General features: G+C 38.5%; 1 protein-coding gene across 2 annotated transcripts; it reads right to left on the minus strand.

Annotated features, from left to right (window-relative positions):
• Window positions 1-11,406: 11,406 nt before the first annotated feature.
• LOC104609813 (glutamate dehydrogenase 2) lies at window positions 11,407-15,050 on the minus strand. 2 transcript variants are annotated; one of them, XM_088895887.1, is made up of 10 exons: window positions 14,909-15,042; window positions 14,567-14,731; window positions 14,372-14,485; window positions 13,262-13,483; window positions 13,086-13,160; window positions 12,879-12,995; window positions 12,518-12,768; window positions 12,104-12,179; window positions 11,932-12,018; window positions 11,407-11,842 (listed from the first exon to the last, which is right to left on the minus strand). In XM_088895887.1, the coding sequence occupies exons 2-10, from the start codon at window positions 14,672-14,674 to the stop codon at window positions 11,657-11,659; spliced, it is 1,236 nt and encodes a 411-aa protein (XP_088752013.1). In that variant the 5' UTR covers window positions 14,675-14,731; window positions 14,909-15,042; the 3' UTR covers window positions 11,407-11,656. The 2 variants fall into 2 exon arrangements, with proteins under 2 accessions (XP_088752013.1, XP_010274497.1); XM_010276195.3 differs by having other exon boundaries at window positions 14,567-15,050.
• Window positions 15,051-16,574: the final 1,524 nt, after the last annotated feature.

A 16,574-nucleotide genomic window follows, 5' to 3' on the forward strand; every position in this document is an offset into this window, starting at 1 on the left:
CAGAGGGGGCCGTGGCAATTCCATGATTGGTCGGGGTGGTCGTGACTCGGGGGGAGGCCGTGGCAGAGGAAAAAATAACTTTACAAGGAAGTGTACTCATTGTGGTAGGGATGGACACACAGTGAATTTCTGTTATGACCTACATGGCCCTCCCTTTAAATGGGCTAATCGTGCTGTAGCAGGCGATGTTGCTATTATTGACAGTAAACTGGCAGACCGAACACCTCCCACATATACATCTACTTCTGGGAGGGAGATGGTGAGTGTTCCGCGTGATGAGTATGAACGGTTCCTTCAAACTACTTCACAGCATACCATTGCCACAACCACATATGCCCAATCAGGTATTTCTTGCATGTCATCTAAAACTCTTTCCTGGATTATTGACTCTAGAGCCTCAAATCATATGACCGGGACTGTAGGTGTGTTCTCTTCTCTTTCTAAAACCTCCACATCACAAACTGTTATACTTGCCAATGGGTTCTCATCTCCCATCTGTGGTGTTGGTAATGTTGACTTGACTTCTGTCCCCTTATCATCTGTTTTATATGTACCTAAGTTTCCATTCAATCTTATGTCTGTTAGTAAAATAACCAAAGCTCTTAATTGTTCTGTTACCTTCTTTCCTTTCACTTGTGTTTTTCAGGATCTCAAGACGGGGAAGAAGATTGGTGGGGGGCATGAAGGTGGTGGATTGTATTACCTTGACGGCGGTGGATCTTCAATTGCACTTCAGACTTCCCTTACTCCTCTACAATGGCATTTCCGACTGGGACATCCATCTCTCAAGGTTCTCAAGATGTTGGTTCCATCATTGAGTCAGTTTTACATTGTGAGTCATGTCAGTTTGGTAAACACCGTCGTGTGTCCTTCAGTCCAAGAGTTGAGAGTCGTATGTTGAGTTCTTTTTCTTTGGTTCATTCAGATGTTTGGGGTCCAATCAAAATAGAGTCTTATAATGGGTACAAGTATTTTGTCTCCTTTATTGATGATTGTTTAAGAATGACATGGATTTACTTAATGAAAGAAAGAAGTGAATTATTTTTCATTTTTCAAAAATTTCATGCTGAAATACGCACACAATTTGGTGTTCCAATCAAAGTTCTCTGTTCAGATAACGGTCGTGAATACTTTCTTATTGCATTTCAACAGTATTTAGAACAACATGGCATTATTCATCAGACCTCATGTGCTTTCACCCCTCAACAAAATGGGGTGGTTGAACGGAATCGTCATCTTCTTGAAATTGCTCGGTCTATGCTTCACCACATGAATGTTCCTAAACGGTTCTGGAGTGATGCTATACTAACTGCATGTTTTCTCATTAATCGGATGCCCTCTTTTATTCTTCATGGTCGGTCCCCCTTCTCCATCTTGTTTCCCACTTTATCTCCGTTTCCATTAACTCTTCGTGTCTTTGGTTGTGTGTGCTTTGTTCATAATCTGAGTCCTGGAATGGACAAGCTAGATGCACGCTCAATTAAATGTGTCTTCCTTGGCTATTCTCGGACTCAAAAAGGGTACAAGTGTTATAATCCCATTGCCCGAAAGTTCTATGACTGCCTTGATGTCACTTTTTTTGAGTCTGTCCCCTTCTTTTCCAGTCATGAAAAACCATTGTCCTCACCCTTACCTCTTCTTCCTCTTCCTGTCAGTGATTCAGTTCCGGAGGCTGTTGTTGGAGTAGACTCATCTCCTCATCCAGTGCAGGTCACCACTGAATGACCACCGATCCGACAAGTGTATACACGTCGAACAACACCGGCCCCTCTTCCTGCTTCTACCTCATCTACGGATCCTCTCATGGCTCCTATTGCTGAACCTTCAGATCTTGACCTACCTATTGCCTTACGGAAAGGTAAACGTAGTTCTACACTCCATCCCATTTCCAATTTTGTTTCATTATCTCGTCTTTCTACCTCACATCACCAATTTGTTTCACTTTTGTCTTTTATTTCCATACCTAACAATGTTCAAGAAGCTCTTAGTTCACCTGGATGGCGACGGGCAATGGAGGAGGAACTTTCTGCTCTTCAACATACTCAAACGTGGGAACTTACTACTCTCCCACCTAGTAAGCATGCTGTGGGCTGTAAATGGGTGTATACTGTGAAATACTTGCCAGATGGTAGTGTAGATCGTCTGAAGGCCAGACTTGTTGCTAAAGGTTACTCACAGTTGTATGGTGTGGACTACATGGAGACATTCTCTTCGGTGGCTAAAATTGGTTCCGTTCGTGCCCTAATTTCCTTGGTAGTTATGTATGATTGGCCTCTCCTTCAACTTGACATAAAGAATGCCTTCCTCCATGGTGATATAGTGGAGGAGGTATATATGGAGCAACCACCTGGGTTTGTTGCTCAGGGGGAGGGTGGTAAGGTGTGCAAGCTGAAGAAAGCAATTTATGGGTTGAAGCAATCTCCACGTGCTTGGTTTGGGAAGTTCAGCGAAGTGAAGAGTTTTGGAATGAAGCAATGCCAGGTTGATCACTCAGTGTTCAACTATGACTCAGAAGCTGGGAAGATTTTATTAGTGGTCTATGTGGATGATATTGTCATCACTAGTAGTGATAAATTGGGGATTGGCAAACTAAATATATTTCTACAAAATCATTTTCAAACAAAGGACCTTGGAACATTAAAGTATTTCTTGGGAATAGAGGTTGCTAGGTCAAAACAAGGTATGAATCTGTGCCAAAGGAAATATGTCATTGATCTATTGGAAGAAACATGACTGTTAGGTGCAAAACCGGCTGAGACCCCTATGGAACCAAATGTTAAGTTGAACAGTGATACAGGAGAAGTATTTGAAGATCCTGGAAGGTATAGACGACTAGTGGGAAAACTGAACTATCTGACTATCACGAGACCCGACATCTCCTTTGCAGTCAGTGTGGTGAGCCAATTCATGCAGAATCCTCATATACCTCACTGGGATGCAGTCCTTAGAATTGTGAGGTATCTGAAAGGAGCTCCAGGCTGTGGGCTATTGTATAAACCAGGAGGAAAACTTGAAGTAGTTGGGTATACAGATGCAGACTGGGCAGGCTCAGTAAGTGACAGAAGATCTACTACAGGCTATTGCACATTTCTAGGAGGAAATCTTGTGACATGGAAGAGTAAAAAGCAGACGGTTGTAGCCAGAAGCAGTGCTGAAGTCGAATATAGGGCCATGACTCACACTACCTGTGAATTAGTGTGGCTGAGGAATCTCCTACAAGAAATTGGGTTTCACATGGATAAACCTATGAAATTGTACCGTGACAACCAAACTGCACTCCATATCTCATCCAATCCTGTCTTTCATGAGAGAACAAAGCATATAGATGTTGATTGCCACTTTGTGAGAGAGAAGGTTCTTGCCGGAGAGATAAATACAGAACATGTGGGCTCCAATGACCAGTGGGTAGATTTGTTTATAAAAGCTCTAAGCTCAGGGAAAGTGAACTGTCTATGTAACAAGCTGGGATTATATGATATATATTCTCCAGCTTGAGGGGGAGTGTTAAGATGTGCCGAATAGGGGTAGTTTAGTATTCTTCTGTTTATTAAGTAACTTGCTTATGTGGCAGTGTTATTAGAGTTACTCTGCCCCACACTTAAGTAAGGGCATTTCTATCTTTGTAAACATTATTAGAATCTAATATAGATTAAGGGGGTTGACTGGATGGGTTAACCATCAGATTTTCGATAGACCCTTCTTCTTCTCTTCTTCTTCTTCTTCTTCTTCTTCTTCTTTCTGTTCGGACTACTGTAGCAGCAGTCAAAACATTAAGGATATCCACCCTTCTGTCCTTCATCATTATTAGCTTAAGCATAATGGTGAAATTTTACATGCACTGATGCACCTACATAAAGGAGAAAGAAACTTCTGCTATTTTGTGGTGCCACTAAATTCATTGAAATTCCCAGTTCTCACAGACACCAAATTCTCTTTCCCGTCCTTTCCATGACATCCTTTACATGCCTTCTGGTAATTGTAACAGTTGATAAACACACACACACAAACTGAGCTGTTGCGTACTTGACTAATGTGCTTGCTGCTTGCACATTCAGTTTTTGCTACAGAGGATTCCTAAAAGAAACTGAGATGTTGAAGGACAGATAAATTGCTTCCAACCCTTATACCCCCTATACCCAAAACAGGCACCAAGAATAACATGCCATTTGCTGCAATCTTCATATGAAACAGGCAATTTGCTTTAACTTTGATGCATCCAAAACAAAATGGTCCAGTCAAATCTGGATGAGCAGTTTGATTCTGATATCACGGCCTTTTGCAAATTTATCCTGTTACTTATAACTTATTAAAGGAAAAAGGTTCTCAGCCTCATTGTTATATGGTTAATGGGGCTGCTTTAATCAAGTCTTAGGAACCTTTCTTGGGTATCCAAATGAATGAGAAATATTCTTGAAAGTTCATTGTATTTCACGTAGATATCCACATGGGTCTCTGAGATGTGATTGACTATGAAATATGGAACCTAAGGCTGAGTTTGGAAGGAGTTAAATGCAAATATGTAGAGATGCAAAACCTTATATTTTGAATTATTTCGTATGTATTTACGTTGTACATATTTGCATTTGTACTCGTTCCAAACTGAGCCTAAAGAGAAATAGCTGTTCCCTTGCTTAGACTATGGAGTCAATTGCAATGTTGTCGGATTTGGCCAGACTGGATGGTTGAACCAGAGAATCAGTAAGTTGCTGAGTTCCAGATTTCCAGTTATTGATGGTTTGTTTATGAGCTGCATGATTGAACCATCAATTGAACTGATAACTACTTTGATCCAGTTAGCTTTCCAATTTTACATTCATTAGAAGGTACAAAGAAAAGATTAACTTTGCTTACATGTGGAAAAGCATGATAGTGTTTGGTAGCTCGTATTCTTGATTTTCTTTTGTACTAGTATGTGTATGTGTAACAAATTTTGTGATGATGATGATAGTATAAAATGTGTTTTTAAAATTTGTTACATTTTTTATATTTTTATGCCTATAAAAATTATATATGTGTGTTTATCTTTTTAAAATTTTATTATTTAATTATAACTTATTGAGTTGATACATTTAGCCTGAAATGCTAAATTGATCTACCACCCAATAGGAAAACAATTTCACTTTTGGGTTAGTTTTGAATTTTGTATTTTATTTATATCATCAATAAAATGATAAAAATAATTATTGTTTATCATGTCTAATTTTAAATATGATTAATATAAATTGATGAATCAATTTTTGGTCCCCTCTGACGCAGACGTGTCCTCTGGCTCCTGAGGACGAGTATCCTCCTCGCGGCCCTCGTCCACGACCACTTCGGGGCACACTGGTCGGGCCTCCTCCCTAGGGGGCTCAGTGGAGATCGACTCCACGGCCAGGACCTCAGTTGGTCCAGAGGTTGAAGGCCCGACTTCCCGGCGAGGTCTCTTCGTGGCCTTCCACTTCTTTCCCTTCTAGGAGCTTCTTAAGAGGCTCTCCGCGTCGACATCTGGCATTGTAACTGCAAAAAACGGGACAATTAGTCAAGAACTTAAAGGGCATTTTAAATAAATATCCGAAAGGAAACCTATCGGGAGGGTTCAAACCAGCTCGCACCAGCGCGTCCTCGACCAAGAAGTTTTTCATCTCGAGGCCGAGGTCCCTCCACGAGTTGATCACCGCCCTGATCTCTGCGCCCAAGCTCACCCCGGGGTCCTGAGTAGCCACCCTCCAGTGGGTTGGGAAAGACCACCCTTCCAGGTTACGGGCAATGAAATATCGCCTTTTCCAGGCCGTAATCTTGTTCGGGCAGCTGAGCAGAATTTTGAATCCGGACCTGGGAGAGATGTAGTAGCTCTGCCTGACGTCCCCACGCAGACAGGCTGAGTTTCGCTTGATCGCACAGGTCGAGCTGAAGGTATCCAAGGTTAGGGGTCGGCCGTAGGCGTGGAACAGGGAAATAGTGCCAACAATGTTCCAAATGGAATTCAGATGAAGCTGGTCAATGGTAATATTGTAAAACCTAACTATTTCTACTAGGAAAGGGTGAAGTGGGAAGCGCAGCCCTGCCGCGAGCTGCTCCTCAAAAATAGCGAGCCCATTGTGATCGTGAGCCCAAGGGTATTGACCTAAAGGTAGGCTAAAGACCAAGCTATCAGGGAGACGATAGCGGGACACTAAGTACAACAATCTGTTCGAAGATAGTGTGGAAGGACCGAAGTCATCGGGATCACGACCTCGGGAAGAAGATGGGGCCCTCGATCTGGAGGATAGACCCTCTTCCTGAGCTTCGGTTTGCCCGAGCCGAGATGGCTCGATTTCAGGGTTAGAAGTTCCCTCTAAAGGCCGGAGAGGGGAGGCACCCTGCCGCGGGGTGACTTCCCTCGCAGGAATAATAGCACCCTCCACCTCGCTAGCACTATCTAAGAGCCTATCTACACTAGGACTCGACATGGTTGAAAAGCAGGAAAAAACTAAGAAACGAGGACTCACCGAAAAGAAAGGACGAAGTGGAAAACAGAAAGAAGACTGAGCTGGAAGACTCCGATGCGACCTCGGGAGAGCTCAATCACAGAATTTGTGGCAAGAAAAATGAGTCATGGACCCCCTATTTATAGCCGCTATGTCCGAGAACTAACGGTCGAGATCGAAGCAATCCAACGGCTCCTAGGAAAACTGGCTGTGCGACCCCCGAGGATAAAACCGATTTAGCGCATTTTTTGACGTTCGTAGAGTTTACAAATCGTGTGACGTCCGCATGTAAGCCAGACGCGACCTGGGTTTTCCTGGTTGAGCCGGGTGGCCGAACAAGTCTGACTCGTGATTCATCTGACTAGATGCCTGGACCTCGGACCAAATCCACTTGGCTCGTCATGAACTCCTCACACCGGGTCAGGACCCCTGGCTCGGGGAGTGGGGGGCAATTGATGTAGTGTGATTTGGCCCGACCTAGTAATAGGGGGACATGTGGTTCCAAGGCACTTCGGAAGTCATACCAGGTCGGATCCAAAGGGCACTAGCTCGGGTAATATTGACCAACCTCTGCATGACAACCCCGAAGATCTCGCCACCAGATTCCACGCTTTACGGGATCACGCCTCGTAACAGCTAGCCTTATCTCTCCCATCCGATTCGAGCGGAAGCAATAAGCCTTATCGGCTAGCAATGTTATCTCCTGTTAATACGGAAACGGGCCTCATCATAGCGAGAATCCTGGAACCACTCCGAAAAACCCGCGAGGACTCCAATATATAAAGACCCCAACCCTCTAGGGGCGAAGGTACGCGTAATCTCTACTCACTAGCTCTCTTGCTTTCTAAGCTACCATCAGCTCGCAAGTTATTGACTTAAGCATCGGAGCGACCTCGCCGGGTAAGCACCCCCGGGTTCTTTGATTCCCCTTTGTGCAGATTAGTCAAGTCTGTCGTCTACTGGAAGCCAAGTCATCACCAGCTAGGAGCAGCCGGATTGCGTCACATCATAAAATATTAGAGATGTGCCTAAATGTTTTCTATAAAGTTTCTATCTTTTTCATTTTTGTATTTTTTAAACCTTTATATATATATGAGATGTGCCCAATTTTTCTATATTTGTTATTTATTTATATTTTAAAAGTTTTTTATATTGCTTACTCGTCACGACGATGGAAAAGTAGTAATATTTTTGGGTAAATTTTTAAAAAAGATATATATATATATATCTGTGTGTGTTTATCTTTTTAAAATTTTACTATTTAATTATAACTTCATGAGTTGACACATTTAGCTTGAAATGCTAAATTGATTTACCACCAAATAGGAAAACAATTTCACTTTTGGGTTAGTTTTGAATTTTGTATTTTATTTATATCATCAATAAAATGCTAAAAATAATTATTGTTTTCGTGTCTAATTTTAAATATGATTAATATAAAATATTAGAGATATGCCCAAATGTTTTCTATAAAGTTTCTATCTTTTTCATTTTTGTATTTTTTAACCTTTATATATATATGAGATGTGCCCAATTTTTCTATATTTGTTATTTATTTATATTTGAAAAGTTTTTTATTTAATTATGATATCAAGGATAACTCCATTTGACTCATATGGTTGAATTGCTTACTTGTCACGATGATGGAAAGGCATTTTTGGGTAAATTTTTAAAAAAGATGTATTTTATATCGTTAAAAAGTATTGGATGTAGATCTAATTGGTCAAATTTATTTGTTTTTTATTTTGTGAAAATAATATCTTAATATAGGATTTAATAAAATAATGGGAGTTAATACCCCAAGATAAGAGATAAGACTTAATGAAAGGGAATTGAATGAGGATAAATGTAATAGTTCAAATTATACTTTAGAGATGTGCCCAAATATTTTCTATAAAGTTTCTATCTTTTTCATTTTTGTGTTTTTATCTTTTTTTAACCTTTTATTATTTAATTACGAAATCAATGGTTGGAAAATATGACTCCAAAGGTTGAATTATTGACCCGCCACCAAGAAAATAATTTCATTTTTGGGTTGGTTTTAAATTTTATATTTTATTTCCAACATCAATAAAGTAACTATTATTTATTACACTTATTTTTCTTTAATATGAATATATATATATATATATATATATATATATATATATATATATATATATATATATATATGAGATATGCCCAATTTTTCCATATTTGTTATTTATTTATATTTTAAAAGTTTTTTTTATTTAATTATGATATCAAGGATAACTCCATTTGACTCATATAGTTGAATTGCTTACTCGTCATGATGATGGAAAGGCAGTTATATTTTTGGGTAAATTTAAAAAAAAAGATGTATTTTATATCGTTAAAAAGTATTGGATGTAGATCTAATTGATCAAATTTATTTGTTTTTATTTTGTGAAAATAATATCTTAATATAGGATTCAATAAAATAATGGGAGTTAATACCCCAAGATAAGAGATAAGACTGAATGAAAGGGAATTGAATGAGGATAAATGTAATAGTTCAAACTACATTTTAGAGATGTGCCCAAATGTTTTCTATAAAGTTTCTATCTTTTTCATTTTTGTGTTTTTATCTTTTTTTAACCTTTTATTATTTAATTACGAAATCAATGGTTGACACATATGACTCCAAATGTTGAATTATTGACCCGCCACCAAGAAAACAATTTCATTTTTGGGTTGGTTTTAAATTTTATATTTTATTTCCAACATCAATAAAGTAACTATTATTTATTACACTTATTTTTCTTTAAAATAATGGGAGTTAATACCCCAAGATAAGAGATAAGACTTAATGAAAGAGAATTGAATGAGGATAAATATAATACTTCAAATTACATTTTGAACCCTCATAATTATAGAGAGACCAAATTAAAAAAATAGGGGTATTATAGTCAAGAATAGGATTCGATGAATGCTAGTGGGAATTAATACTTTAAATATGAAACTTAATGAGAGGGATTTAAATGAAGAGAAAAGTGGTATTGCAAATTACATTTTTGTCCTTAAAATTAAACAAGGGTCAAAATTCAAAAATTGGGATAATTTAGCCAAACAAAAGTTCTACACCATTATATCCATTTTTAACAATAGTATAGATAAACATTAAATGAAAAATGTAAAATGACACTTTTCATATAGTTTGTTTTTCAGTTATTGAAAAAAAGAAGTACTTTTGTGTGTTCTTATCAAATAAGCAATAAATGAAGATGTTAAATAACAATCAATTTGCCTTTGCTTATTTTCCAATTCAAACTTTAGAGAGTGGGCATTTGGGGGGCATTTTTTTTTCGGATTTTTTTAGAGGGGGGGAAGTTGGTCAATGGGATTTTGGTTCCCATTGACCAAGAATCCCATGTTCTTTTTTTAGATTTATGTGGGGATTAGGGAAAGTTTATTTTCCTGGGTACCACTTATCCGGGTAAGTGATACCCATCTCCTAGGTGGGTAAATAACTTTCTCACCTAGGGGGAATGTTGCCAACACTTGAATGGGACAAAAATGCCTCTTTTAATAATAGATTTTTATGGTTGAAACGGTCATTGCCTTATTTACATGAGAAATTAAAAAACATAGGTAAATGCACTTACCCGGGTAAGTATTTCCCAGGAAAACTCACCCAGATAACTGAATTTACCTGGTTAAGTAACTTACCGAAAAGTGAAGGGGGCCTTGTTGTCATAAAAATTCTAAAAGCCAGAGACACCTATTCACACTTTTATAAATATGATAGATAGATATAGATATAGATCAGAAACGAGAAGCTACTCTATGATCTTAGGACTACTGCCATTTGATCCTAGAACTAGAGCTGTCAATGGACCGGGACCAATCTGAATCCAGTCCGATAAAATTGGATTTTGGTGTCCATTAAGTTTATCAAATCAGGTTGAACCAGTATTAGCTGGATCATTAGATTATAGGATGCCATTGGGCCTATTAGAGATCCGGTCCAATTTCAAATGTTAATCATTGGCGCTGTGGGACCGGTAATAATTAATCAGTTCGTTGATATATATGATGATGATGTGTGCGGTGTAGTTAAGTAGGAATGAAAGCCAATGAAGCTGTATTTGATGGACATAATTTTCTGTTTAATATTTTCCCATCTTGGCCTTTTGTGTAGGCTCAATTTGGAAAGAGTAGATATACAAATAGTGCAAATCCTTTTGTATTTGTATTATTCTGTATGTATTTGTATTTATATTCTTTCCAAAGGAGTATATATATATATATATATGTAAAGTGAAAAACCTTGTATAATATATGTATTTGTACTATACATATTTGTATTTGTATACCTTCCAAATCGAGCCTAATACTGTATTTGGTTGCAATGCAAATAAATTTGCACTGCTGCAAAATCATGGCAGTGCAAATGATTTAAATGTAAATTCTGACCTATTTTTGTTTCAAATTTTAGCTTAAGTAAATTACTTAATCTTTGGGTTGATTGCTTAAATATACCTTGTAGTTTCACTAAACTAGTTAAATATATTCTATAGCATGGTTTTCAAAACCAGATCGGACCAGACGTTAGACTGGAAAAACCGGGAACTGGTCAGGTGACCGGTTCTGTTTTACCCCAGAAATGTTATTTCACCAAAAACCGTTGATTTGGTCAGAAAACCGCTGACCCGGGCAGTCAAACTGTTCAAACCATCTAACAGTTTTGTCCATTTTTTATTTTTATTTTATTTTTTGTCAGAATGGGCTGTCCATTTGATTTGAACGGTTATACTGTTCGACCTGAGAACGGACCCCTGACCGGTTCGGTTTTAAAAACCTTGCTCTATAGATTCCAGAACAACTTAAATATACTCTCTTGGGTGGAAATAGGCCCTCCATTAGTGAAACATCTAGGACCGTTTACACTGCATCATACATTTTATCATAATCCTGGTTTAGTTACCCTGTGGTTGACAAGTTAACCAATCTGATGGGAAGGTTCAACTGCTAATTAAAAACATTGATATAAAACACATTGAAACTGAAGAACAGCTCAAGGACAAGTGAACGTTCAATTGTACACCCCATATGCTGATATGCTTAATGAGTAACTTTGTTGCCCAAATACTAAGTTTCTTAACCCACAGAAACTGAAAATAAACAAGACATTCTAAGGCAGAAAAAAGAAAATGAAGATTTCAATTTGTATCTAAGTGAAAAACAAAAGGCATGTCTTCTCATGTTCATGCCTCCCAACCCCTTAAGAGGGTTGCACGTGCAACCCGATTTACCCCTAATGTGAAGGCACCCATGCGGAGGTTGCAGTCATGAGTTTTACACATTGTCTTGATGTTGTGAAAAGCTTTTTCCATGTACCTCTGAAGTTCCTTGTTCACCTTCTCTTCATCCCACATGAAACCTTGTATGTTCTGTCCAAGCAAAGAACATATGCTTCATTCCAAAGTGAAAAATTCAACCTGTATTAATCACTACAAGCTATGAAGATAGCCAATTATACCTGAACCCACTCAAAATAGCTAACTGTAACACCTCCAGCGTTGGCATATATATCAGGGAGTATAACAACTCCTTTCTTGGATAAAATCTGTTACAAAATATGTGATGTTAAGAAGTTTCCATTATTACAAACTGCAATTTCCTTACTACTAATAGCACCACACAGATGTTACCTCATCTGCTTCAGGATCAGTAGGGTGATTTGCTGCTTCTATTATGAACTTGGCCTTCACATGTGCAGCATTTTCCCTATAAAGAAGAGAGCTTAATTTTTAAACACCAAAATTGAAGGTTGTGTCAAACTAAATCTTTACCCAATCAGCAGCATTGACAATTTCCTCATTATGTACCAATCTCTGTCAAGCAAACATCTGTTTAATCTGGCGAACACTTGTATGGCTGACAGACTTTCCCAACATTTCCAAAATATTACCATGTCATTACAGTAAAGTTATTATATAAAATATATGATTATTTAGATATTAGTTTGTATTAATTCTCAATATGGTAAAAAATATTATTGCATTAGATTACTAGATACAAATTGATCACACAGGTTAAGGGAAAGAAGGAAGATGGAGACAAACCTGTTGAGGACCCCTCCCAAGGCACATGGGATGAGAACGTCACAGTCATGCACAAGCAATTCATCCGCATCAATAGCATCAGCACCTTGGAAATTCTTCAAACTTCCAGTTTCGTTTTTGTGCTTAACCAACTCTCCTATATCAATCCCATTTTTGTTTTTAATGGCGCCGGTTATGTCACTCACTGCAACAACCTTACCACCTCTCTCTTGAATGAGCTTTGCTGCCCAAGAACCCACATTGCCAAAGCCCTAAAAAGATTTACAGTTTTCCTTAATAAGAGAACTTTTTCCTACTGAATGATTATCTTTCTTTGGTCAGTACCGAATGAATCAAATGCATAGAAAACATTATGAAGCACCTGGATGGCAAATGTCAAATCTGAAATGGATTTTCCATGTTCAGCAAGTAAAGCCTCTGTTGCATAAACAACACCCCGTCCAGTAGCAGCTTCCCTACCCAATGATCCACCAAGATCCTACAATGACAAACAAACCATATAACATAATGTTCTTCAGAATCCAAGGGTCATTATTTCACATTCAATGGCCAAAACTCATATACTTACTATGGGCTTCCCTGTTACAACAGCTGGTGAGTGACCATGAAACTTTGAGTACTCATCTAAAATCCATGCCATTGTCTGTCCAAATTCAAGATAAGGAATAATGGTATTAGCTCTATGAAAATAGACTGCTTCAAGAAGACCCCACTATACAGATCTATCAATAAGGCATAGGGTACCTGTGCATTAGTTCCCATATCAGGGGCAGGAACATCAGTGTGAATTCCAATGAGATCATGGATTTTCTGAGTGAAGACACGGGTAAGACGTTCCAACTCAGACACACTCAGATCCCTTGGGTTGCATCCTATCCCACCTTTTGCTCCACCATATGGAATGTCAGCTACTGCAGTCTTCCATGTCATCAATTGAGCCAGAGCATTTACCTCATCAGGGTCAACCTTGTAAATGAAATTAACACGTGTCAGTTCATGCATACAAAACAGGGACGGTTTATAAACCAGGTATCATCCTGCTGGTCTAAAAGATGAAGTTAGATCATCTCAAGAATTTGAACAAGAAATAATATCATATAAGTGGACACAAAATGGAGAGTGTGAATATGATCCATTAAATCCAATAGATCAAGCATGCATACAAGCAGTTCATGGTTTATCTGTGTGCCTATGCCCCCCAAGATAATTTCTAGAACAGCTTTAAACAAAATTATGAAGCACAGTAGCTTTAGGATAACCTTCTTGCCCTTTTCTCGTATCAGAATCAGGGTGAAAGAACAAAGTTTCAAACTTATAACATCTATATCAACAAATCAGTGTCTTCCCTTAGTTTAAAGGAAATGCATATGATACTGGTGAAATCAACAAAACTCTATCATGTAGCCTTCATGAGGAGATCCAAACAGTCCTATAGTGGTTGCCAAACTCTATGTATTAAATTCCTGCCTCACATTGAATTTTTTTTTATATCTCTGTTGTCTCGTGATCGTGCTCATGCATGTCAAGATAAGTCTCTACTACACATTTGAAGATCTTCTATAACACAACTTAGCTCAAACAGCTACAAAATCTATCAGAAAGTATTTCCTATGCAACTTTGAAACAAGCCTTCTTCAACATAGGGATGCATTTTCGAATTGATCAATGTTCTCAATCAAAATTCTGTAAGCGAGCAGACCAATCACGGTCCAAAAGAACTAGAACCCGGAACCCAAATCATTTGAGGCAACACTCTCATACAGATTGCCCCCTAAACATGGAAAACATCAACAGCAGCATGGAGATAAAAACAAATAAACAAATAGAAAAGATTAAATGTTAAACGAGAATCACCTCAGGATGGTAACGGATCCCTCCTTTCATCGGTCCACGAGAATTATCATGTTGAACCCTGAATCCGATGTATGAAACAAGAGTCCCGTCATCCTTGGGAATCGTACACTCAACCTGCAAGACGAACAACATAAGACCAAAACCAATGAAAAAAAAAGAGAAAAGACTCATTATTACTCAATTGTCGATTCATACTTTGATTTCTCTAAAAGGGATCAAAAGACTCTTCTCAAGCTTGGAATCCAAACCAAGAATACGGGCAGCATGGCGGAAATTACGATTAGTTGCAGCGAGGGCGTTCATTGTGGTAAAAAAGAAACCTCACCGAGAATCAAAGAAAACGAAAGAGAATTGCAACAGCTGCGGTGTTTGAGAAAATTGAATAAGAGGAATAGATAGAAAAGAAGGGAAGCTCAAAAGGGTATTTATAGGTAACCCGATACAGAAACAATTTAAGAATGGTGACTAAGGATTGAATAGAAAATTCGTAATTAGATAAACACTGAAGAAAGAAAGAGAGAAAAGTAAGAGAGATACAGTCAAGGTGCAGATAAGCTGCTGAAGCAATGGCAGCTCAGGTTGTGCAAAATCGTAATTAATGCTTAGGAATTTGTATCTATTTCTGTGAACCTTCCACAATTCTAAACGGTGGAAACTGAAAACTTCTCACAATCCAATTAAAAGATGGGAGACGCAGAAGAATATAAATACAAAAAACAAAAGCAAGCTCTCTCCCGCGTATTTCCCTGATCACCGTTTCTTGTTCCCCTAGGGGCATTTTGGTGAATTACAGTCACATCGTTAAGTCAAAACAGTAAACAGTAAAAATGCCGCCGGTTTTGACGTAGCTGTGACTACCGGCGGGATAATAGGAATTACTCAGAGACTTGAGAGTACAGCAGTTTGTTCACTTGTTCAGTATCCACCACTGGATTAGGATATAGCTTTTGGCAAGACTAATTCCAACGGTGACAAGCTCACAAATCAGATAATCAAAGTTAGGTAACACGTGGCGAGAAAAAAAGGTAAAGTGAGCTGGTAAAACAAAGTCTCAATGATGACGTGGGAAACGTTCTTTTTTTGTAGCTTCGCCGCGTCCCAATCTTGATGACGTGGTCTAGGTTGATTGTTTGCTAGAATTTTCATTCCAACTAACTATGCCAATGGTGAGGCCAGTGGCGGGTCGCCACGTATTACATCCTTATCCCCAAAACCCTAAAGTCTGGAATCAGGAAGCTAATCCATGTTTAGCAAACGTGAGCTGTCTACAGGAAATTCTACTAATCAATGGAACGGTCCACGTTTAGGGGAGTTAGGATGAATTCGGCTTCTATGGGGGCAGGTTGGTGTTCGCACCGTTCGAGCACTTCCTTGTAACCTTGCATTATGAAATAAAACACGTAAGTACGGATATATTCCCAACGTAAGGATGTAAAGGTTATTGGAACAGGCTTTGCTTTGATCGAAGCTGGATTCAATTGGGATCTTCTGCCGATAAAATACGTTTCAACCCTCTACTATTATGATATCATACCCCACATTTCATATATAGTAGGTCCCACTTTTAGGATGGGTTTCACTCTCATGGTGAGATGTGTGGTGTTAGATCAAGTTGGTAGAGGGTAGGAATTAATGTGTTTTGTTGGCAGATGATCTGATTTAAATCTGGAGGCACTATCCAACCCAACCTATATATCCAAATATTTCAATGTTATAATGTCATTTGGTTAGGTTTAGTATGAATCTGGATCTGCTCCTCACATCAACCTCACAGTATGTTTCAGCTGCACATCGGGAAGATTGGGTAAAACCATCACATAATTCAAAAGCATCCAAAACCCAGGACCCAAATCAGCCTTCTGTGTTCACAAGATCACTGCATTGTGCATCCCGTTCAAGTTTGGATCTGCTCCTCACATTGACCGCACAGCATGTGCCAGCTACACATCGAGAACACCTTTCATACTTGTATGTTCTTATTCATGAGAGATCGATGTTCCTAACTAATACATGGTGAGATATGACTTTAAGGTCGGTGTGAAGAGCGCTCTGTAAGTAGCAGATCCCAATTTATCCCCTCCCCACATGATGAGAACGTGTTTAAGTAGGAAATGGTTTTCTTAACTGAAAGTTAACGTAACGTAAGATATGACATTAATCCGTCAACACATTTTTCATGTTTTGAAACATGGTTAACATTTTA

Source organism: Nelumbo nucifera, chromosome 1 (genome assembly GCF_055504915.1).
Source record: "Nelumbo nucifera cultivar China Antique chromosome 1, China Antique-T2T, whole genome shotgun sequence".
NCBI classification, from domain to species: domain Eukaryota; kingdom Viridiplantae; phylum Streptophyta; class Magnoliopsida; order Proteales; family Nelumbonaceae; genus Nelumbo; species Nelumbo nucifera.